We start from the raw sequence: 25,533 nt of genomic DNA, 5'->3' as shown, positions 1-25,533 counted from the left end.
AACAACCCATACTACATAGCTACAGGAAAACATCTTGCTTCTGCTGTCATACACTGATTGAAAGCAGAGCCTGTCACTGTTTTAAACCAGAAGTTCTGGCCACTGTTGATTGTCAGGACATATTAAATTCCGTATCTGGATGTTGTCTCTGGGCTTCAGAAGATATTGGAGATGTCACAAGACATCCATTGATATCTGCGCATCGTCCGGAACAGACAGGGATATCCGTGAATTGACATCTGCTATTAAATATCTGCCACAAACAGCGGCAGCAGGCTTTCATTATTCAATTAAGGATTTTACTGAAGACCTGTTTGTGAGAGCATGACCGATGTGATTATCAATAGTGTTTTCACCAAGCGTGTGTTGTATACAAAGTACTGCTTCCTCCATTAGAGAGTTAAGAGATGCAACCGGTCATCTTTCATTTGCCATTTTGCGATACATTTGCACGTACTTGCTCATGATTATCTGAACACAGGTGTTTCTGTTGGAATATTTCACCGTTAACCAGACAGGCCAGCAGGAAAACACAGTCAGGATATCTAAATGTGAATTTCTGATATTGTATGTCTAGGAACATAAAGGAGCCTCACTAAATGTGAACACGGGAGTGCGATGAAGATTGTCACTCAAATATGTGCCCCTGAACCAAATTGATATGTTAAGGGTCCGACGCTTACTTACACCTGAGCCCTCGGAGCCCTGCAGACAGTTTCAGTGTAATTTGTATCAAATCGATTTGTTCATTGCTACACGCTGTTTTTTCTTACTTTATTTAAAAGTGTTTTATGCTCAGACGTGGTTCCACTTGGCCCCCACCCTTGTTACCACTTCGATTTTTTCCAATTCAACAGTTGTTAAGAAGCAGTTTATTACATTACATTTCTCTCCATGGCACAGGAGAACCATAACAATATTAATCAGAAGTCGTCTGAAATGATTAATTACATTTGCTGAACAGTTTCACAGAGTTATATTTTATATAATGAACTGAATAGATTAAATTACTTTTGTGAAAGAACTTAGAGTTGAATAATACTATTTGTAACAATTATTTTAAATACGTAGATCATAATGTATTTTTTATTGTATTAGTTCGTTTAATTTAGATGCATATTTCTGACTTTCTCTGATTCATGCAAAACTAATTATTAGACAATACTCCAGCATAGACAACACACAAGACAAATTGATATTCTGTTTTATATTATGAAAGCCAGCGAGCTGATGACAATAACAATTATAAAAGAAAACCTCCAAAAACCAAAAGTAGTATCTCACTGTTAAAGTCTCAACAAAACCTTCTTTATTATATTACATTAGCTTCATCATATTGTGCTATTTCTGTTTAATAATAATAAACAACACAGCCTGACAAGAACAACCCGACCTGACATTCCATTATTTGTTAATAATGGCGCCCGTGGCCTACAGCCCGGCAGGTAGAGAGCGAGGTCCACCTGACCGCCCGCAGGCCAGCGAGTCAACGAGTCCCCGGGCCCTGACTGGCTGTGGATGGATGGCCCGCTGCCGTCGGGGGGGTTCTAATATCTGTACTCAATGAGCTGGCTAATGGGAGTCCTTTCACCCTGACCCCTTTTCCTCGAACATTTACACACCAAGCCCTCCTGGAGCACCCACTGGGCCGTAGAAGGCCGGAGAGAACGGCTTGACTTAGTATCAGCCGTATAGCTTGGCCTTAAGCTTGACATTTTTCTCATGTTTAAGAGGCATAGTCCCATTTGATCTAAGCTGCTAAGCTGTGTTTTTCAAGGTTGTAGTTGATCGGTCTGCTTACAGCTGTCAAAGGCCCTGCTCATTTTGCATGCATTACATCTGCATCAATATTCTAACCTGTTTAACAAGGGGAGGTTGACTGGGCAAGCATGCTTGGTTTCATGTGTTTAACACTCAGTGTCAGGGCTTGCTGGTTCCTTTCTCTTTTGCAAGGAAAGGGCAATACTTCACCCAATTATTTAATTATTGACTGTGTAGCAGGTGCTTTTTCTAATTAAAATGGCCTTAGCCTTAGATTTACGCATTAAGATCAGATATGGATTTACAAAAAAAAGGGATAATAATGTAGATTGTACTACCGGTACTACTAAAAGCGTTCATGGCTAAATCTTTATAACCACAGAAAAGTACCAGCCATCGTCGGGCAATTGTTGGCTGAATGTCATGTTCCCACCTTTCCGTCGTGTTTTCTTTTTCTCTATCCTACCGTTGACCAGCAGTGGTGAGGAAATGATTGCATTTCCCTGTGTCAAGATGGGCAGTTAATAGGTCATACCACAGTGTGATCTTCATGGACACCTATCACTTCTGCAAACCACTACAAAGTTGAGGCATTGACACACAGACTCTGTGCATTATTCATTATCTCTGACTGAGAGAAGACTGTCACAGGAGCCCGGTCAGTGAGGATTTAATTAACAGAACCTGCCACATTCCACTATATCCACTGCCTTTCCCCCAGCTCATAAAAGCCATCCCTATCTGCTGTAATTACACTAAACATGTCACAAATAAAGCTCGGCTGATGATTAATTTGAGTTGGGGAGAAGATCAATTAATTAATTTGCAAACCGCTGCTCTGCTTCCTTTTGCAGACCCATTTCATTAACTGTCACGCTTCCTGGTTTTGGGTCCTGTCCTTGTTCTTTTTCCCAAGACACCTGGAGGAATAGCCTGTCTTATTAGCCACATCGTATTACCACAGAAATGTACCATGAGCCCTTAGGTTTTTCCATCTTAGAGGCTGTTACATTAAACGAGTAGTAAACCACAAACCGTGTACTCAGTGATACTATAATCATAAGGGTCCTCAATCAAACTCCTGTTGGAAGGACCACGAGGCAAGAAGTAGAGCTGTAATCTCAAAATGAAAGCCTACAGCTGTGCTACGCGTATAGCGTAGTTAATGGAGGATATGATTCTGTGCAGCAGTGCTTGTCCCACAAGGTGACTCGGTCAGCATAACCATGTGAATTCAGAAGACCACCCTTGGGTTGCAGTAATGGTCGAAGGCCACGGTTATGTACTAACTGGTGTGCTGCAGCATAGATAACAGGCGTAAGGCATTTGGCAGGGTCATAGATCATACTGACAACAGTGGAAGTATGATATCAGATAGGAGAAAAAGGGAGAAGTAGAGATGAATAGGAAAGTAGAGAGAGGGAGATGATAAAAAGAGAGGAGGGGCGGAAGGAAATGAAGGAATGGGGGGAATTAGATGACTGTTATTGATTACCTGCCTGTAGGCGAGGAAGTAAGGCCAAATGTTCTGCTCTGCCAGACAAAAAAGTGTATTATTTCAAAGGTCATGGCATGCATTACAGTCTTTTTACTGCGAGTACACTCGGATAAACAGCAGAATAACAGCACCCTGATAGGACCACTAGCATGCAGCACTGAGGGAACTAACAACAACATTAACAGTGTTTTGTTATGCCTATGTTTTTGTCACGCTCCGTTGCCTGCAGGTGTGTCTGTCGTGCCATTTGTCCACCGCACTGTTTGTTTGATGAACCAGTATGTCCATAGCAACTGCCATAACACCTGGTCTAAAAGATAAGGTGCCAGAGACAACAGGCTTGACAAGAAGTTAAGACGTATTTGAATGGACATTGTGCAGTCGCCCCCATTTCTATGGAGGTTCTTTTTACAATTTTCATGTCATTACAACAGTATTACATCAATGGCCTCCTTGGTGGGTGTTTGAAGTCGGGGTGTGCCGTGTCATCCCTGCTGAGGAGACCTCTGCAGTGCGAGCTCTGCCAAGTAGTATTTCTCTGAAGAGCACGAGGGTCCTGCTCACATGCCCTTCATGGCAGAACATGTGAGAAAACTCTTTGCCCCCAATGTATTGCAAGTCAAAAGCGCCAAGGCAGTAACATGAATCCCAGTATGGGCTTATTAGTCGCTGCATGAATGTCACAGATCTTCAGAAAGAAAGTATTGGCTACTATATTTATCAAACATTACAAGGAGAAAGTTGTCCGACCCATACGAAATGTTAATAAGCAATAGCCCTAACCATTACTGTAACTGGAAACGCTCCTCTAGATTTCTATCCATTACCACAGTCCAACAGATTTTAATCCCACCATGACTTTTGTGTTCCTCATAAATTCATCCATCAGTCAGATAGACTCGCTTATCCTTATCCAGCAGGGGGCTGGAGTTGATCCCAGCTGACATCAGGGCGAGAGGCGGGGCACAACCTGGACCGGTCGCCCGTCAATCACAGGGCTGACACACAGAGACAGACACACCTTTGTGCAGTTTACAGCCTGCTAACCTAACCTGCTTGACTTCAGGGCAAACACCAGGTAGAGAACATGCAAATTCCACACAGAAAGCCGGTCAATAGGTTTGAACCCAGAACCTTGCTGTGAGGCAACCGCTGTGCAGCTCCTCATAAATCCTTTGCAGATAAACATTTTCTAGAGAACTCGCTCAATGTTTTACCCACCATCAGAGATCCAACTATTCATAGAGTTCATTCCGTTGGACTCATGTTAGCTTTGGCTTTATGTTTGTACCTCCTGCTGCCTCTAACACGTCTCGCAAACTTCCGCGTCTCAGGCAGATGCAAATGTCTTGGCGAGAAACTGCCACGGGCCATGCGCTTTGTTTCTGCAAACGACTCATCTGCTTTTCACTGCCAGATTGACTCAAACGCAGTTACGAGGTAAACAACTCTATATTTAGTTCCCCTCACAGGTTGAGCTAGCAGAAAGGTGAATAATTAAAAGTCTTTGAGGTAAACACAGGAAACTCTAAGACTTTAATCTTTGTTGTTTTTAGAAAGAAATGTAACTTATTTTAATCATTCAGCTATCGGTAAAGAGCTTAATGTCACACATTCCCACACACGGGCGAATTAAATTCAAACAGCCCACATATTTTCGAAAAGGTGCATAAACCTGGTGTTTTTGTAACCTATAAAGACGTGCACTGATGTATGTTTAAAGGGTAGATTTTAGAGCAGTAATATTTCATGAGGCAAGCGGCTGTGTTGCTGTCACTATGGTCCTTTGGTGCGCACTATCAAAGGAGACATCACCTTTAATTGTTCTCATCCATCACTTTGCAACTGGCACACATGGAGATCATAAGGTCTTTTTTGTCTTGCTTGAAATTAGATAAACTCAGATGTAGAAGCTAAGCAACTTAAGAAGGGCTCACTCCATCACCTTCATTTTTGATGTTGAGGCCGAATTAGATTAACTATTGATACGGAAAGTGGCCGAAGATGAACTCCTGTTCATGTTGCAGCAATGTTCCACATGAATATTTCTCAACATATGTTTCATAACTACATGTTCTCTGAAGGGACCCTTCTGTGCTGTAATTCTCACTTAAAACATTCATAGCAGCACATGCCTTTCACCACTGTTTGCACTTGAGAGTATGAAGAAGATACTAGGACATACTGAAATGGAAATGAGGCAGTCTCTTTTTTTTCTCCAAATGCTTATCTAGTGCCACTGTGTCAGGGCTCCCCTTGTTATGAGGTGTCTGGAGTGTTTTCCCCCATTGAGATGAGTGTGTTTGGGTTGAGGGGAAAACGCTGGCTGACGCTAGTGTGGGATTGAGCTCCAGCAGCCTCCCAGTGGGACAGGAGGACAGGGACGGGACTCTTTCAGCAGGGCTCTGATTAGACCCATCGCCCTAGCTGCCACGCTCCACTCACACTGGTAATTGGAACTGGCAGGAGGTTGGCATGCCCTCCTCTTCTCCCCTCCTTCCCCTCACCATTTTACTTCCTCTTTCTTCTGTCACCCGCCTGTGGCTGTTACAGCAGAGGCCGCACCTCCTCAAAACAACGGTTTCTGATTATTGTATCATGTTTTCCTAATTTATATAATTACCATATTTGTAATTTTCTCATTACAAATAATGTTACTAATGTTTCCCCATGCCTTTTGTGTATAGTGAAGGCCCCCACTGCTCTTCTAATTGACTAGAACAACCACAAAACCACATTAAGCTGTCCCCTACTGCCCTCTCTTTTTACAGTAGTGCTATAACCACTTAAACAAGTTTTACTGCTGCTGCTCATATTGCAGAATGTGCGTGATAATCGGCTGTTTAGAGAACAAAGGACTTTATTTTTCACATCATGGCAGAACCAGTTTTCGAGCTTCTAGGTTTACGTTTGACGCCCTTCTGCCTGTGTGATTTTGCATATCCAGGGTGTTTCTACTAGTTGTGTTTTTAACAACTGTGTCCCGGAAGCACTTAGCAAATGTTCCATTTCATAGTACTCCTTTAGACCAAATGAACACCTCAGTATTAGACATCCCCTGGACTACATGCAGAACAAACGAGTCATTTGGGAACAAAAAAAGTCAGACATGTATTTTTGGTTTAGTTTTTTTTGTTGCAGCATTCGTCATCATTGTAATGGATCGCTTGTGTGACATTATCGCAGGATTTTCACCTTAGTGGTATTTCTGGCTCGATGAGACAGAAAAGTGGAGCTTTTGTTGATGAATGACTCTCTAGCACAAGAGGGCTTTTTATTCATAATGCCCTCCATCTTGACAAACATCAACCTGCATTGCCAGCACTATTTCATTGGATTCTCTCCAAATGTCCTCATTCCTTTTCTTCCCCTTTGAATTAAAGAGGACTGAACAAAGGCATGTCTTTGTCTTCTCCTGATGACGAGTTGGCAGGCCAGCCTCAGGAGTTGCAGTACAAGGAAAAGACAGACAGGACTCCAATCTTAACTATCAACAACATCTGTAAAGAGAAAAGACGGTTGCATGGTTTTGCAACTGTTTAAATAAACGTTTCATACTGAGCATTGTGTTGACATTCTAACCTGAGAAAACTAATTAACTGTTTATCCTGAAAATAGTCCTTGATGGGTATTTTATGATTTCTCAGCTTACCTAACATACAACATGTAATTGTATGCTACTCAAAATAATGTGCTTTTTAAGAGTCAAAGCCAGGGTGTGAGAGGACTGTTATATCAAAGATCAGCTTCAGTCTGTGGCTTGGCCTTGAGACGTCTGGAAATCCAGCAGGAATGAGTATAGCTTTACACCTTCAGGGAAAAACCTTAAAACCAGATACTGTGTTTTAGGTCCAGCACAAATCATTACAGCATCATGACAGACGTTTATTATCTCTGCCTTAAAGTTGGTTTGAATAGGCCTTGGGAGGTTTTGTTTTTCTTAGTTTAAAAAGTTTAAATTGGCCATACATTGTGTTCTTGAAGAATAAACCCCATTTTGAAATATAACACTCTATGGAAGCAATGCTCTGCCTCCAACATATTCATTGCAGGTACTGTACATACAGCCCAACAATTTCTCATTTTAAAATTGACACACCAAGTGAAGCTATGGTTCACTCCACTTATGAGACATACTGTGAAAAATAGTGCCGGACAGTTGTAATAACTGTCCACCGTCAATGCAAATATAAAAAATTAAAGCCTAGGGGATAAATGCATGTACTGTATAAGCTCTGAAGCAGCAGTAGTTTGCCTTTTTAAAGTATTCTCTGTTTGTGCTTCCTGATATGAAAGAGCCACTGACTCGTGTAATAACTCCTTTGGGTCCTTCACACTGTTTTACCAATGGTTTGCATTTTTCACAGCCCAGGAACCTTTTCCAATAATCTTAATCATGAATATTCTATATGCAGAAATACAGGAGGGTTTGGTGGAAAATAAGACATGCTGATATTCCAGTGTTTTCATTCAAAGGCATGGTTCTGCAAAGCACTATTGCATAAATAGCTTTCCCCTTTGCCTAGACAAGTTACTTCTTTCTGCGGGAATAACAAAAGTTGGAGCTGCCACGGGTAGATTTTCGATAAAACAGAACAAATCTTCTGAAATTCCCTCAAAATATGGTATGACAGACTTCTCAATCCTTCTCAGTACTATCCCTGGGGTTACTGGCGAGGTGTGATTGACAGGATCCGAGTCATGCCTCATTGAATCGATTGGTTTCCAACACATAGTTACTTTATACTAGACCTATAGGGAAGCTACACCATTTTCTGGTTGAGAGATGGAGCGATTTGTGGGGCCCAACCGTGTGTTATGTGTACAATATAAACACAGGAACATTGGGGAATCAGCAGAGGTCTGGTAGAAAGACTTCAATGTACACACTTTTCTTCTCTCTCTCCACGCTCGTTTTAAGATCAGCCACCTGCTTGGAGCTGCAGCGCTGAAACCTCTAGAGATGTTTTAATACGTTTTAATACACATATCTCTTAATCAATGGATTAACATGTGTACACACGTCTATATTCACAAGGTTTTAGACCATGTTAATTATCCCTTTCATGATTTGACTGACAGATGGCGCAGATTATGTATAGATAAGGTTGTTAAACTAAGTCTTGAAATAGGTACATTAATAAGTGTATAAAGGATTTTTTGGGGGACTACACAACTTCATGAAGCATGTCCTACTCCTACCCCAGTGAATCTGATTAGAAATTGGGTACCTGTCTTCAGGCACAAAGGACCTCTTCTCAGGTGATTTGTGGCCATTATGCACATGTGAACTATAAGTAGATGAGACTGGAGGTCAGCTTTGGTATAATTGATGGCTCTCCCACATTGCCCCTTAAAAGAAGAATAATAAATGAGTGAATCCTTAACCACTGTCCAACAACTGTCCAATTGTATTTTCAGTTTTTTTCTCAATAGACCTCTTTTAGTAAAGGACTGACGCTTCAACATCATGCAGGGTGTGTATTTCCCTTTGAAGGTTAGAGAGAGCAAACCACAGAGGACCACAGGGCGCTACTGTTACCATTATTCATACAATTACAAATTGTACCATATTATTTCAATGTGCGGTAGTTGTCTGTTTTGTAGAGGTATCCTGATTTCAGTTGGGTTTTTCTGAAAACAAATCCTATAATATCGTTAGAGAGGAAGTAAGCCTCACCGCAAAGATAAGAAGCCATGCAGAAGTCTGTCAACTACATCTGAATATGAGACGATCCGGGCCACAGGCCAAACACAAGGGTGAGAGCTCTGCTGGGATTCGGAACAAAGTACACCCATGTACCTCTTCATGCTCAACCATATACGTTTACATATGGAAGTTTGTTCTCAGACAGGCTAAGCATAGAGGACAAACAGCCTTGTTTTAGTGTAGGCTTTGACACAAATCAGAGGTTCACGTTATAAATGTTTAAGGAAATAGGAAAAGTGCACCAAAAATACTGGAGCAAATGTAGTCAACAAATGACTAGATTTCTAAAAGTGTATTTATTAGGTCTTATTACATGGCTTAGTTGAATACTCGATTCTGATTGGTCAATTCTGAACATGAGACACGTTGTTAATCCAGAACAGACAGACCGCTGTCAAGGATTTATTGACCGTTGTTAAGGACGCTCACATCTGCAGAAAGAAGTTCGGTCGATTTAACTGTACACAGTTTGGCCGAAAAGCAAACTGCATGCAGCAAACTGCTGTTTGCTTTTCAAACTGACAAGACAAGAGGAACAAGAAAACAGCGGAGAAGTAACGGGGCAGAAACCTACGGTGGCCCTGAAGTGCAAGTCAAAACAGCATTTCCGAAAACACCACAGCATTTCACAAAACGCTATCGAAGCATTTCCTGCCGTTGCTACGTAGTTCAAACAGTAACAACGGACTTTTTTTCTTAGTGGATGCATGTCATTTTAAACAAATAATAGCCTACTATTTTTTTAAATCTATAAAAACATTTTCTATATCTATTAAAGCATTTCAATTAATATTGGGAGTCATATCGTTACTTTGTTGAGAATGTGGTCATGTAATAAGCGGGATAATGTGCAGCGACTTAGCTGTTCAAGATCATTGAACAGCTTCGCGTCGGGCTCCTGATCTGCCTGTCGGGTGTTCTTTTCCCCATAATGACCGCCTCGCTGCACATTATCCCTTACTTGAAGGATCACTTCTTGCCACTACAAGCTTTTCATCTGGGTATTGTATTTGGGCAAATGGAGTCAACAAATGAGTCAGAAGTAGATTTCTAAAAGTGCACTTATTAGGTCTTGAATAATCACTTGTTGCCTCTACAAGCTTTTAATTTGGGTATTCCTCCATAGAAGAGACTACTGTGTATTGTCCTTCTCATAGCTGATGACTGATGTGAGCCGTTCTTGTATCTCTTGTAACACAGCTCACAATGGACACTGTAACAGAAGGCATTTGTTTTTCTGATGAGTATAAAGTGAACAACTTTCATGTACCAATTAATCAGGGAACTTTGCAGAGGATGCTGGTTCTCTTTCTTTTGCACATGAACAATGCACTCACTGTCTTACTTGGTTGACCAGTCCTCGGCGGTAGTTTGAGATACAATACAACGCACCAAATGACCTTGTTTGTTTTTGCCTCCTTAAAGCATCATGCAATCAATAGTTCTTTTTTTGTGAACCATTCAGTTGTCCTTGGGTAACATTGTAATCTTGTTATGGACACATTTACTCAGCTTTCCTAAAAAGCCAAATCTTGTCTTGTATTAATTCAGTTCATCCCTGTGGAGCAACTATAATTTTCCCTATTGTTGACCAGCAGTTAGGTGTCTTCTCACGGTGAACCAAAGTAAGGAGTTGAGATCATTAGCACTTTTGTAAGGATTTAATTTGAGCACTTTGGCCCTAGGGACACATCTGCACATGAGGAAGCAGATCAAAGAGATTACAAGTTTAAGAGCAAGCTGATAAAAAGTCTTCTCAAGGGCCGTTGTGTTTCTCCTTTATTAATGCTGCTCAGAGGTTAAATTAGAGTTTATTATGAGGATAGGTGGGAGGGGGTTTTATTTCAGATTTGCAGCATAGTTAGGCCATGTCAGTGACCTAATTTGGATTCAAAAAAACATTTCCACTGGGTCTTTTCTTTCAAAGAGGAAGGACTGTTACTGTTTTTCTCACCAATGAGCATTCTCAATTCTCAACATAGCAGTTACATTGTTTATTCTGAATATCAGAGATAACTGCTTGTTTATATGCTTTTGTAGGCAGTTTAATATCACGACTTAAATGTACAGAATCATATTGTAAGTGTAAAAAACACTGTCTGCTGGGATGTACCTCTTCCTGATAACTTTCAGAATGCAATAGGCCAACGCTGACCCTAAAATAACCCACGACTCATATCTTCGCAGATTTTACGATATAAAATCAGTATATATTTGACCTTTTACCACATTTTGCTTTAAGGATTCTACTTGGTGTGTTGTCATGGTTATGCTGTTACATTCATTATGTAGAGTTGGATTATTCAAATCGTTATGTTTAACTTGCTAAGCCTAAAGTGGCTCATTTATGCATGGGTACCCAGAGACAGATTGCTATCCTTCCTCTGTCTAAACCTGTAATAAGCCTGCTGCGATAATCTATCAGAGACTTTTCTCAAACAAATTTGAAATCCAAATTCCCCTGCAGTAGTAGTGCTGTTATGCTAATTTGTTGTGCTTGTGTACCTTCTGATTACTGTGCAGCCTTGAGCACCTGAAATGTATTTGCTCTTGTTCATCCTCTTTTCTGTCCTTGCTAGGTCAACAGCTTTGATGTACTCAATGCCTCTCACAGCCATAAGAGCCCATTCTGACAAATATGTTTGTAGTGTTAGCATCCCCTTCTTTCTCCCTCATTTCATTTTCTTTTTAACACAGTTTCTTGCTCCATGTGGCTCTGGATATACTCAAAAATCTGCCTTTTGAATCTTTCAGAGACCCAGATCCCCCATGGCTTCCCCACTATCGATATGGGTCCCCAGCTGAAGGTGGTTGAGAAGACCAGAACTGCCACCATGCTGTGTGCCGCCAGCGGAAACCCAGACCCAGAGATAACCTGGTACAAGGACATGCTTCCTGTGGACATCAGCAGCAGCAACGGGCGCATTAAACAGCTTCGTTCAGGTAAAATCTCATCTGATCTCATTTCTTTATTGTGTTACTCTACATGACATACTGATAGTGTCACTATAGCAAAGTCAAGTAGCAGAATACCAAGTAGTGATGAATATCAACAGACATGAGGCACACAAGACCTGAGGATGATGTGAAAACACAAAAGTCCTTTGTTGTCTTGTATGACTTCATGTATTCTCTTTTATCACAAAGGACATGAAAATCTTATTCAGCGATTGTCACCTTGGTTAGTAAGATGACTTCTAACAGAATTGTATTTCTCGAAGCTGCAGCCACTTATAAAGTTACACAGAAGTTGGAATAAAGTTATTCTTGTGCAATCTTTGACAGTGATGCATGAGCTTGTAACATCCAAAGCACAGAAAGATATTTTTCACTATATTAAATAATCCTTAATTCCTCTTTGAACAGGCAGCTGGGTGACAATGAGGCCAGCCATGTAAGCATTAGCTAGGATTCAACTTTACAAAAAATACAACTGCTACAGTATGAGGTGTTAGTCACAGTCCACTTGATGAAGTAACTGCGCTTGCCTGACCTGGATCAGATGGAAAAGGTGCAAGGTGGATAGATTAGTGGCTTTTGACCCGATTCAGTCTTTGCGACTCCTTAGTCAATCTACCTCACTTACAGAGTCAGAGTGTAAGGCCAGGCTACAGTTCCCAAAGATTAGAGATGAGAGCTACTCCAGAAAAAGCCTGGCACTACAGCTGCCAAGTGGAAGTTGAATACAGGTCACTGGAGCATGTTCCCTTTGCGCTGCCCATGTTCTCGCAGTATTAAAACGCTGCCCTACCAAACACACATCCCCAATTAGATACAGATTGCTCGCAAATTAAATAATAACACAACTACTTAATTGTTTGATAGTGTTTTTTAAAACAATGATAAACTATGCCTTAAACCATATTTTATATATATATTTCTAGCTACAAACTTTTAATTAGTTTTCTTTCTCGCAAATAGTGAGTGCCTGAAAAACTTCTGATAAGTAATGCCCCCAGACAGACAATTCTTTCTCTCCACAACCCTTTTTTGACATCTGGTGCCGTTTCATGATTAACAATACGGCATAAGCTATATGGTCTAAAAGGGGGCGAATTCTGTAATTGTCAAAAAAGGTGCATTCATTTGCTGCAGTTAAACAGAAAAGCTGAGCCAGTTCCTCCTATTACTGTATACCACAATATGTTAGTCAGCACACAGGAACATTAGCTCTTTCTTTCCACACCATAAATCATTCACTTTGTTGAAATACTAACCTCTTTTCAATTTAATACCTCTGACCTGAATACATTTTGCTGTGCATCTTTCTATTTACTGTGTATGACTTTCATTCATTTCTCTTGCCCATTTTACTAACGACTTTCTGCAAAAATGCATTCTGTACACAGAGTAAGGCCATCTTAAATTAGAAAGATTTGTATAAAAATGCTTTAATTTAATGCAATTGTAATGCTACTATGAAGTACATATGTGGCTGTAGCTGTTGTCTGTAAATGCAAAAGTAGCAGCAATATATTATAAAATGTTTTGCTAGTCGAAAAAATATATTTCTTTCATAGCATTGATTAAGTGCACTTGTCACATTACATTTAAGTGGCGTCTACTCTGTATCAGTTTTTATTTTCCTTTTTATATGTGGCTTGTCAGAAGCCATGTTTTTCTCTCCCACTTATATAAGTGGATTTCTAACTAATCTCTCAACCCTTTTTGCATTGAAATTACTCCCACCTAGGTGGTACACCAATTAGAGGTAAGGATGATGAAGTGTGTTGGAAAATATCACATCCACACCATTCCCTCACATCCACATCAGACCCCTGCATTCCCCCCCAAACGCCACATCACCAGGTTCACACCCTCTTCCCCATCCGTCTCCTCCCGACATCCTGTCTGCTGTCTGCTCGCTAACAAACAAATGATCACCAACCCTCATGTCAGGGTAATGCAATAGCAAGTCCAAGGTGTTATCTTTTAAATGAGCTTTTTAAAGCCCCTCCTACACTGTTAGAAATAAACCTTATTTATAAACAATTCACACGCATTCACATCTTTCTGCATCAGCTTCTCGTCTGGCTTTTGAGCGAAAGAGGCGAGGAGTTGCATTTTAAACTAAAGGCCAACGTGGCCACAAGAGATCGTTAAGGTGGAAGCTTCAGCCCCTTTTTATGGTAATCATGTGCTTTTCCCCTGAATGAAAGCATGATTTCCTTCCACAACATGGATGTAAATAGTGGACGCTTGGGGCCAGCTGTCTGTCTCACTGTCCATGAGTCCTTGGCCCCTAATAAAGCCCATATTCCTATGTTTAACTCTTTGAGGTGGCTATATGGCAGCCTCTGTTCCCCTTGACTTATTTTGCCACTGAAATGAGCTTGTAGAAGATCCATTGTTTAAGAAGTTGAAAGTAATTTAAAGCAGTTTTGCATTGCAGCTCTGACAACTGCCATGGCGATAACCTTGTACATTTCTGAAGTACTCACACTGTTTTCTCCCATGGGAAGGGGCAGATTGACAGATTGGTGACACCAGCATTAGTATGCAGGCGCATGTCATTGCTGAATCAGACAGTGCTGAGCTCAGTGTGCAAAGCAAACACCTTGGAGAGATATGTTGTCATGAGATCTGAGGTGATGTTATCACATGTCTCTGCCCCGCCCTGTTTCACTTCTCTGTTTTGGTCTCGTCTTGATCCGAGTCCCCTTTGGTTGGTGATGAACCTGTTTGTTGTATTCATCTCATACTGCATGATGTGAAAAAAATGTATCCTGACATCATCGTACGCTGAGTATTTTTGTCATTTCAAACAGCATGGTGGCTGTCTGCTAGTGCCATGCTGTTTTGAGACTTGATCAATGTTATCACTCACTTGTGACACACATATGTACTGCTGGGTGATGTCGTCTGGTTGTTAAACATGTGTTTTTTAAATTGTGGGATTCAGGTAAGTTTTGCTGTTTTAGGTCTCTATTTGTATTTGTCAAATGTATTAATAATGATATGATGGTTATAGACATGGTGTGTCAAAATGACCACACAGAAACATGTCTCCTGGGCGTTCATGCTTTGTCAGAAACAACATGTTAGCCTTCTGTCTGATGACAACGGCTTTTTGAGATAGTGAATACTAATCTAAGCCATCTGGCAGAGGAGCACCTCCCTTAAGGGCTTCGTTGAGACATGATGAAAAAACACAATTATGACCTCAATGCTAAATACCTGATCAACAAAGATACCTGCACCGCCTTTTGCTTTGTTGCAATTCTTAGGCCCTCAAGAAGAAAAAAAACGTAATCAACAGTTTAGACATAAGTCACATTTACCTTTATATCAGTTTAGTTGGATATGGTTGCATTAAACAATTAGGATATACAAACACATTATTTACTCTTAGCTGATAATCAGAATACTTAATCAGATTAGAATTTCTCTTGAGGCCCATAAGTGGAAATGATGTCCTTTGGTTAAACTGTGTAACACACATATTGCACAGTTGTTAGTATTAAGCAGTAGGCTGGTTAGTTGTATTGGATATTAACATCATATGTTATCCATCCGTCTGCTTTTGTTGTGTTTATTTTTCAGTAGAGCCCTTTTCCTGGCTGAGATAGATTACACAAACACTTTGGTTTGTCAATTATTTCCATAAGAGGATGCCTAATGAGACTTTGACGGTTGTGACATGTTATTTAGATGATTAATTGACCTTCAGTCATGGTCCCTTTTTTTCTCCTTAACACGACTAGGGAAATATTCTGTTAGCAGGTTCATTAAATTCGTCAAATCAGCTAAATGTTAATGTTGTCGTAAACCATTTATTGACAAAACTGCGTCTATGTAAGGGCTCTAAATGATGCATGAACTGGGTTAGGCTAGTTGACTACAGGCTCTCTAGCGAGTCACTGTACATATATCTGCTGTGGTTTCATGCCAAATTACATCTCATATTCCACAACTGTCAAGACGGCTAAATGTGTTAATCCTCTACGCAGGAGCTCTGCAAATCGAGATCAGCGAGGAGTCCGACCAAGGAAAATATGAATGTGTTGCCTTGAACAGCGCTGGGACCCGTTACTCATCTCCTGCCAATCTCTACGTACGAGGTAAAGTCAAGTTGTCTCTCTCAATTCTTGAATCCTCTTAACAATCTGTCATTTCTGTTGTTTCAAACCCCAAACTGCCTTGCAAAGAACATCCCGCCTGCTTTATCCTTAATGTTCATGCCTTTAGTCAATGTGCTTTCAAAGGTACTGCCACACAGGTGATTTCACTTATTGTGTACTGTATGATAATAACTCTTCTCAGGAGTGTGTTGAAGTGTGCAGGCTGTGTTTGATTGACATCTTTCCCACCCTCCTATCAGCGTTGTTGCACATGTCACCTGGGACAAACAACATCTTTGTAATTCTTATTGGTGCGTGGAGTAACTCAGCATGGCTCTGCCCGCCTTTAAACCTGAACAGAGCTCTAATTATCCGATGCTTGAAAACACCTGTTAAAACACAGTGCCTTTGACAGTTGTGTAATTTCCACATTTGATGTATGCCATTATTGCTCTCTTTTTCTTTCCCACAACCAATTCTTTAACCGTTATCCTTGCCATGCTTTTCCTCCCAATGAGTTAAACTAACCTCGACCTCCTGTTGGCCTGCGAATTCGGACAGGTGCCGCCGCTGTGAAAAGCAGCTGCATTGAAAACACTTTCTCCGCTGGCGTTGAAACCAATGCCAGACCTCCTTTCTTTTTTATTTTGACTGTATCAAAAGGCTCCATTATTGGGCTCCCCCCCCCCGCACTACTCAGAGCTCCTGAAGGCATGGAGGGGTCTGGAGTTCCAGGGTTTGTTTTTGTTGTGGTGTCTCTGTGAGCAGACTAATGCAGGGCAAGGGCCGCATTGTACCTATCCTGGAAAGAGCTGGTATAGTAGAGAGAGTAGTCTAGGTCAGACCCTGAGGATAACACTATGTCTGATGTACATGAAACAGAATAGCTTCTCCAGTTGTTAGTGTGGGTTGAGGAGGAAGGGAGGGTGGGAGTAAAAGTGTCAGGGTAAGAAAAAGACTCTGCTTCATAATATTTGTTAAAGCATACAGTAGTATATCAGACGGGCTCTGGTATGGTTGATAGTACCATTGTCTTTTTTCATCCATCAAGATCAAATAAATATGTCTCTTATACCTTATACAAGAAAATACAAAACACTATTTAGGAAATGTTCAACTATGTTAAGGGAACAATTTTTCCTAAAGAATCCTATCACTTAAATATCACTACTCGTGTATGGAATCAGTATTTTTCATGTACTGTAGGATTGTAGCCAAAAGATCAGAGGAAGGTAAAATCGTCCTCAAGGACTAGAGCGGCATCAAATACACAGATTAAACACTGTGGGCTCCAGAAGGTTTAGATCTTAAATCTTGACAGGGGGAGGTAGTCAGCCAAACAACCAAGGGGAGGGAGGGATGTAAGTCTCGCCTATTAATCAGGGCATGTCTGTCACAGGTGCAAACGCAGCTTTTTTTCCCCCACAGAGGTAATTACAGTATTTGTGTGGCGTGGCGCCAGCAGGGGCCTCGGGCCCAGCTAGTCTGTAACACCACCCAGGTAGCTGTCAACCCATTGGCCCCCGACACCAACTTCTCTGCCAGCCCCACCACACCAGTGGAGAGATAGAAATCAAACCAAGCGTAACCTTTTAAAAGTGTACTTGTCTGGAAGGGAGAACAAAGGCTCCAGCCATGTTTTCATTCCGTCTTTGTGACTGCTGCAGGAATGAGGAGACGAGACCCGGGGCTGAGCTATCACCGGCCCGCCTGATTGGGTTTGAAACATGAGCGACTGAAGACAATTGGCCTTTGACATGCTTCTCTTCTTTTCCTGTTGTTATTGCTTTTGTTTTTATCCTGAGACACCAGAGGGGAGACTTAGGGACTGACAACATCTGCTTTCAAAGTTGAAAACATAACAAGCCTTGAAAGCAAACATGTCATTTGACAATTGTTACATTTCACAGTGCTGATGTGTAGCAGCAGGCTGTGAAAACGATCTTGAGTCCAATCTTCAAGCACAAAATACAAATTACACTTGATATGAACAAATAAATAATATAATGTCACAATTATAAATGCATATTGATGTACAACATATTGTAGCAGTGCTAAATACAGTGTTTAATATTCCTTTTATACTGCTGAGTAAACTATGAGAATATATCACTTGAATCAAATAAACACCTTCTAAGAATTACATTCCCCCCGGTTAGAACACCAAGTGTAGCCTGAAATGTCAATAACGTAAGCACTACTTGAAGGTGACTTGAAAAGATTACTATTGGAGAACGAATCGTGGTATTATTCTCTCTCATCCCCTTTCTAACACCCGCCCACACCCGCACACACTCCTGACAGACTTGCATTAAGTGGCTTGTTATTGGTTGGTGTCTGCGAATCTGTTTCTGTGTTTTTCCACTTACCGTAGCTACCTGATCCAATTCCTGTTTGCAGGTACACAAACATACTGCCAGCATCACCCCTTTCTTGACATTTAAGAGCCACAAAAGAATGATGTCCTCATATTTCTGTGTGGGAGGGGAGAGAGTGAGACTAAAGGAGGATTTGAGGGGCTGCTCATGGATGGTTTTCCCCTTATTATCTGTGCATTTGTTTACGTCCTTCCACTTCTCATCCATTAAGAGTGTGTACTTGTTTGTAGGTGTGCAGGTGCACCCTGTTTGCTGTTGGTCGCTTTTGGTGACCCTCCAAAGGTGGACTCCATCAACGTGGGCAGAAAGAGTGATCATTTATCAAGTGCTTATCCCACAACGGAGGAGGGATGTCAGCTTCTGTCTGCCGGCTCTCCTTCATATATCCATGTGACATGTCAATATGTCACAGAGGATAAAGTGCTGCAGTCTGGCTTTTCTTTTACGAAAACATCTTCATGCTGTTCTATGTGTGTGTGTGTGTGTGTGTGTGTGTGTGTGTGTGTGTGTGTGTGTGTGTGTGTGTGTGGGTGTCAAGGAGGGAAACTTACAAAACGATGAATCCAGGAATATTTGATGGAGAAAAATAGTTGGAAACAGCTCTCTAAGTGTGAGAAATGCCCTTTCAGCGTCTCCTTAATGATACACAATTATGCAACAAAATTGAATATTGATCAACAACTTATAAGTTATATTATCAAAGATGTGTGAACTGCAATACAGAAGGGTATAGATTCAAATGAAAAACAACAAAATATGATATAAAGTTTCCCTCCCTGATAGCGATGTATGCATTACTTGCCTGTCTTTGCCATGTCACTAACCTCCACTGTGTCAACACAAGCACTTTCCTGTTTCACTGTGTTGTCTTCCTCTCCACTCTGTGTCTCTCATTCCATTGCTCACCTTCATCAAATCACTTCATCCGCAAAAAGATCAACGTGGAGGTTGGTCATTTTCACTTTTAATCCCCTCCCTTTCAATTTGATGCAGACTGTAGGTGAGGTCAGCCCATCCTTCCCAGCGCCTCTAAAGCAGACAGTGATATCCCTTCCTTTAAAAAAACAAAATATGTGTAATAGCGCTCCCTCCCTCCCACCCATGCTAGTGTAACAGTGTTTGCATGAATCCCTGAATAGTTGTGCATGCCTTCCAACGCCACTCCCCCAAAGCGTGTTTCGATTAGCCTCCCCAAGACACACAAGCATTCCCCATGAAGTCATTATTAAACCTCTCTTATGTTATGTTATATGCATTCTTCCCAACCACACCCTTAGCGTCAATCTCAACAACTTCTACCAAAACCTATAGTTCCTTTCAGCCTCAGACTTTCCATCCGCCTCCGTCAGCCTATCAGAGGTGTGTCATGGATTACTCTGGTATTCAGGTGGCAACCGGATTTGTCAGGTATTTAGCAGCAACGCCCCTGCTCTCCCACTGAGAGACATGGGTATCAGAACTGACAAAGCCCTCCTCTGGAGATTATGTCTGTTTTGCCGCCATGGGCATCCTTTAGTAAGAGACTGACGGGTGTGACGGGCTAACACGCAAATGTTAGCGTAATGAGATGACTGTCTTCATGAGATGTTGTAGCAGGAGGCCCTGGAGAATCTTTGAACAAAAGTGTATACGTTTTTTTACTGTAAACATTTTGAAAAAAATCAAAACCAAATTTGACTGTTTAATGTCTGACCATTTCAACTTTTTAATAGCAATACATGTGGTCCACACACTGAACCTGTTTTTTTAACTTCATTGATTATGATATTGACCTAACTGAGCTAATGTTTTGGAAATGATCCCTCCTCTTACTACACTGCTGACCTATAGAATATTTAAGAATGAGCTGGCAGTGGGGATGATCAACCATCATGGCAGCATCGTCGCCCTGTTCTGCTGCCAGGAAGCCTCGGAGCCCGCTGACTCTCTGCCAGTTTGCTCAAATATTGATTGACTGGACAGGTTCTGCTATCCTTGGGCACTTTGTCAAGGCAGTTAAATGTATAGGTATCCAGCAAGCAGGCATGCAGAGTGGAGACAGGGCTTATTTTGTGGTTTTGATAGAGTCCCCCGAAGCCGCTCTCAACAGGAGAGAGGCTTCGGGGGAATCGATAACAATTACCTGCCCTCTAGTCATTTTGTTCCACAGCACCTCTCCAAACTTAACCGCACGCCATGAATTATTCACAACATTAAGTGTTCAATATACACAGGCCCCATTGACTGACTGCTCTTAGCACGGTTTAGTCTATGGAATCATGAACGAATAACAGATACTCCGAGCTTAATGGTCTTACATTAGGCCTGATCCTCTCAGGTTTCTCTTCTTCAAAAGCATATGTTGTAAAAAAGAAAAAAAGCAGCACTTGGGGAATGTTACAGTTGTGTGAGAACTCATGTCACTAGCATTAGTGGAACAGTATCGTTTCTCTCGAAATATTCAAAGGAAAGTCTGTTGTGCATTAGTCATACTGAAAATCAGATGTTCAGTCATTTATAGGAGAACATTTGACCAAGTTCCCACTTCTCTTCCTCTCCCAGCGTACTCAGACTCAGATCCTATCCCGTATCTTCCCTCTGCTCCTGTGCATGCTCTGCTTGAAAATGTCGTCCCTGTCCTGTTCCCAGGCTGGTCTCACTGCTCCTCCTGTCCACTGATTTCATTTCAAAAGCAACCTCAGAGAGCCGACGTCATCATGGCTGATGTTGATCTTTCTGGACTGTTAATGTGTGTCTCTTTTTTCCTGCATGAATCCTTTCTCTATGAAGAAACTCTCTAAAGTTGTGCCCTCTTGTTCATTGAGTCACTTTGTAAACTTTACATTAATATGAATTTGCTGCGGTCATCATTACTCAGTCCTTCGCCTTTGCTGACCTCCTTACCGTTCCCAGTGTTTAATTGTTTTCATTTTGTGCCACACACTCGAAACGATTAGTTGTTATAAAATAAACTGCAACGTTTTGATTGATCTGGGTAATTGTGTGAAACAAACAAAAGCCCAAATCCCTAAAAGTGTATGTGTTGTGGCTGAGACTCAGGGTATTAATATTTGAATGAGATATCGAGCTAGGTGGTTTAAGCCTGCATGATTGTATTGATTTAAAACAAAAAATAGCAGCAGCAGTCTTCTATACATGGCACCTAAATTATTTTTGGGAAAATTCAGAACCAGTTCCCCCTTATTATGGTACAGTCCAGAGAACCAGCCTTCCCCTGACTGGAATCTCAAAAGGTGCTTTTGTGTTTTTTTTCATGTCACCACATAATGAGGGGAATAACAAGCATGGCTATAACAACGTTGTGGTTCAAATTAGATTGGGGAGGGAGCGGTGACCAGTGCAAAAGAGCAATTACAGTCAAGGACTTTTTTTCCAGAGAGACACAGAGATGTTGTAGTGCATTAGGGAAACAAGAAGTATGAATTCTGTGGGGGTAGTGTATGCTGTTTTTAAAAAAAATAAACGTACAACCAGAAGTCATAGGATAGCAATAATGGGTTCTCACTAGGGAGCTAAATGTTTGACTTGGCTTCATTTTCTCTATAATCAAGGTTAAAGAAATCAGAAACCTTTCCTACATCATTTACAGTGGAAATGTACAGCATATCAAACATTTACCAGGTCTGACACTGATGGATGTTTACATAGCACTGTCAAGTTTGATTTGATTTGCCATGTCAAGCGGATAACTGTTATGGTTGCCAAAAGGTTACCCGAAAAAGTTCAGAGGTGTGTAAATATGGCAGGCATTTCTTGTGTACCTTTTATTTAGATGGTAAACAAATCATATGTAAATGCTGGCAGCCTGTTTATTCTGGGCAAGCTTTTCAGTATTGCATGGAGCCTCTGCATCGGTGTTTGCCTAGTCCCTGGCGACGTCAACCGGCCCTTCTTGTCTCCATGGGAACCCTTTTTAATGTCAGCCTATCTGCATATCAGAACTGCACAAAGAGAGGCAGAAAGACAGGCTGAGCAGAAGGAGCCAGAGAGAGGGAGCGGGAGGAGAAATCAAACAATGCCATCTCCACAGGGTCCCTCAATGATGCAACTCTGGCTACCATTTGACACTCTGACAAAAGAGGGCCAGACATATTCTCCAGCAAAACTGGGCTATTTTTTGCTTATACCCCCTTTTGTAGGCAGGAGGATAGAACACCCCCTCAAAGTTTTTCTTCTGAATTGCCAGAGCCATTTTGTGACAGTCCCATTATTCCCATTGTGCCCGTCTGCACATTAGTACAAAAGCAATCAGCCCTCTGTTCGGGCAGCTTTTCTGAGTTAGCTTTTAGCCTTGAGGTAGAGCGAGACCATTCATGAAATCTTAGAAAACTGTCATATCCTCCTGTCATATCCTAACTATTCACTATTTCCTCCTGCTTCTTTTCATCCCCTCAGTACGAAGAGTCCCACCCAGATTCTCCATTCCCCCCACCAACCAAGAGGTGATGCCGGGCGGCAGCGTCAACCTGACATGTGTGGCAGTTGGCTCGCCCATGCCCTATGTAAAGTGGAAGACTGGGGAAACTGATATCACCAAGGAGGAGGACATGCCTATGGGACGCAACGTGCTGGAGGTCATCAACATCCTCGTGTCGGCCAACTACACCTGCGTGGCCATCTCCCCTCTGGGCATGATAGAAGCCACCGCCCAGGTCACTGTCAAAGGTGAGGACATGTTGTTAAACTTTACCATTGATTTGAGTCACCCTCAGATCTGATAATTACATTTTGTAAAACAGAATAAACCACCTAAGGCCACTGGAACTTTCTGAACATAATCAGGTGGCTGTGGCTCAGTGGATAGAGTGCTGGACTTTGAATCAGGGGGTAGCGGGTTCGAGTCCCACTGCAGTCAGCATGTAGTTGTGTCCCTGGGCAAGACACTTCACGCCAAATTGCTCTTGGGGATTGTCCACAGTACTGAATGTAAGGCACTTTGGATAAAAGCGTCTAACAAATGACATGTAATGTAATAATCATCACTGCTGGCCTTGTGCTGTAGCATTTGGCTTTTGTTGACGCTGAGAGGTACAAATGCTATTTGCAATCTTTTTCTCAATGAGCATCGATGTCACGGCTGGTATGCATTTATTTCTTTGTGTTTCTTTGAGTCCTTTCTTTCTTAATCTAAGAGTTTGTGTGAAAGTGGCTCTGTGTTTGTGACCATGCAAGTGTGTTGTCTATCCATCGCAGTCTTTCTTATCAGTTGTAGTCTGTATTGATCCCACTTATGCCTCAACTAATCGATACACAGTTATTTAGAGAGTCCACAGTAAAGCAGACCCTCTGTTTGGTTTGTTTTTGTTGTACAGTCAAAACGGGAACCGCTCTTGCAATTTTCTTGTATTGTCGGTAATGACCAGGCCGGTGAAGAAATACGAAATTGAGTTTTCATTCTAGCTTTTCTATTCATGTGGGGATAATGGCTGCTGACAGCACTATAAGGATTAGCTTATGAAACGATCATTTCACTGCTATGAGTTACTGAATGGAGAATTACATGACCAGTCATGCCTTTTCTCCACAAGAGCTGATTTGAGCTATATTGTGCCTACATTTTGAGAGTTTCAAATGTGTCAGACATCCAATTTCTCTCCAATTACCCACATGTCCAAAAAATAAAAGCCTATTCTTAATATCAAAGCTAATACCATGTTTCTCTTTCCTCAGCATTGCCAAAGCCCCCCGCCTCGCTCATTGTGACGGAGACCACAGCCACGAGTGTGACTCTCACCTGGGACTCTGGGAACCCAGAACCCGTCTCCTACTACATGATCCAGTACAAAGCCAAGTCCTCAGAGAATGGCTTCCAGGAAGTGGAAGGTGTGGCAACTACCCGTTACAGCATTGGTGGACTTAGCCCCTACTCCGAGTATGAGTTTCGTGTCATGGCTGTCAACAACATTGGCCGCGGGCCGCCAAGCGACCCCGTGGAGACTCGCACCGGTGAGCAGGCCCCCTCCTCGCCACCTCTGCATGTCCAAGCGCGCATGCTGAGTGCCAGCACAATGCTGGTGCAGTGGGAACCGCCCGAGGAACCCAACGGGCAGATCCGGGGCTACCGGGTTTACTATAGCTCGGATCTGACTGCTCCGCTCAGCGCCTGGCAGAAACACAACACCGACGACAGCAGCCTGACTACCATCTCAGGCTTGACTCCTGATATCACCTACAGCCTCAGGGTGCTGGGCTTCACCTCTGTAGGAGACGGGCCACCTTCTGACGTCCTGCAAGTCAAAACCCAGCAGGGAGGTGAGCAGCCAACCACTGCGTGTGTTCATAATATGTAAAGATGCCTTCGGTTAGGCATGCATAGTTAGCTGAAGTAATTTATGTGTTTTTCAGCGTTGAATGTATTGCATGTTACTACAACACATTTTAAATAATATTTGTCTTTTTGTTTGGTTCTAAGCTGCAAATGCTTTTTCATAAGGTCTCCGCTTTTGGGAATTGGTTATTGCTGCTGACACTGTGGAGAACATTCAGCTTTAGTAACGTGCTTTTCTTTTTGTTCCATTCATTGTTTAACCTCTCGCCCCTCTGTACCCAGTCCCTGCCCAGCCGTCCAGCTTTGAGGCCGATGCCGAGCTCGACAACCGCATCATGCTAACATGGCTGTGGCCCGTACAGGACCCCATAACTAAGTATGAGCTGGAGTACTGGGAGTCCGGCTCGGAGACCAAGGTTAGAATAACAACATGAAGTTTAACTTTTGTATAACCTAGTTTTTCTCTCCTACAGAGCATTTTCTTTATCATTCCATCTATCTATCTATATTCTATGTATCTATCTATCTATATATCTTCTATTCATCTATCTATCCATCGGTCTATCTGCTGTATCTCATTTGCACGAGGATCCATCTTGCATTTTATGATGCAATTTCTCTGAATTGGAAGCCTCATCTGCAGCAATGTTATTGTAGTAATGCCGGCAACTCCCCAGCCGATGTGAAATATTTACTGTGGTAACAGACAGCAAAGTTGTTTGGTTCTGCCTCTCTGTCTGGTAGCCCTGTGTTCAACTCTGCTGGACCACTGCACCAGTTGTAAACTAGAGGACAATTTGTATTTGGAACGAGCTGCTCTCACATTTGGCTGCGTGCTCTGCTTTGTGTGCCTGTAG

General features: G+C 41.9%; 1 protein-coding gene across 28 annotated transcripts in view; it reads left to right on the top strand.

Moving 5' to 3' along the window:
* Positions 1–25,533, top strand: part of LOC117541926 (receptor-type tyrosine-protein phosphatase F) — a 173,924-nt gene that overhangs the window by 88,199 nt on the left and 60,192 nt on the right. For 18 of the 28 annotated variants that reach the window (XM_034209273.1, XM_034209422.1, XM_034209476.1 and 15 more), the window contains exons 5-10: positions 11,724–11,912; positions 13,663–13,680; positions 15,920–16,030; positions 22,804–23,073; positions 24,079–24,660; positions 24,959–25,092. In XM_034209273.1, the coding sequence (XP_034065164.1) occupies positions 11,724–11,912; positions 13,663–13,680; positions 15,920–16,030; positions 22,804–23,073; positions 24,079–24,660; positions 24,959–25,092 (1,304 nt within the window). The remainder of the gene's footprint in view (positions 1–11,723; positions 11,913–13,662; positions 13,681–15,919; positions 16,031–22,803; positions 23,074–24,078; positions 24,661–24,958; positions 25,093–25,533) is intronic. The other 10 variants (XM_034209465.1, XM_034209429.1, XM_034209494.1 and 7 more) reach the window with 1 other exon arrangement.

This window comes from Gymnodraco acuticeps, unplaced genomic scaffold, assembly GCF_902827175.1.
Source record: "Gymnodraco acuticeps unplaced genomic scaffold, fGymAcu1.1, whole genome shotgun sequence".
Classification (NCBI taxonomy): domain Eukaryota; kingdom Metazoa; phylum Chordata; class Actinopteri; order Perciformes; family Bathydraconidae; genus Gymnodraco; species Gymnodraco acuticeps.
The sequence above is the reverse complement of the archived record's forward strand: the minus strand, read 5'-3'. Positions and strand labels throughout refer to the sequence as shown.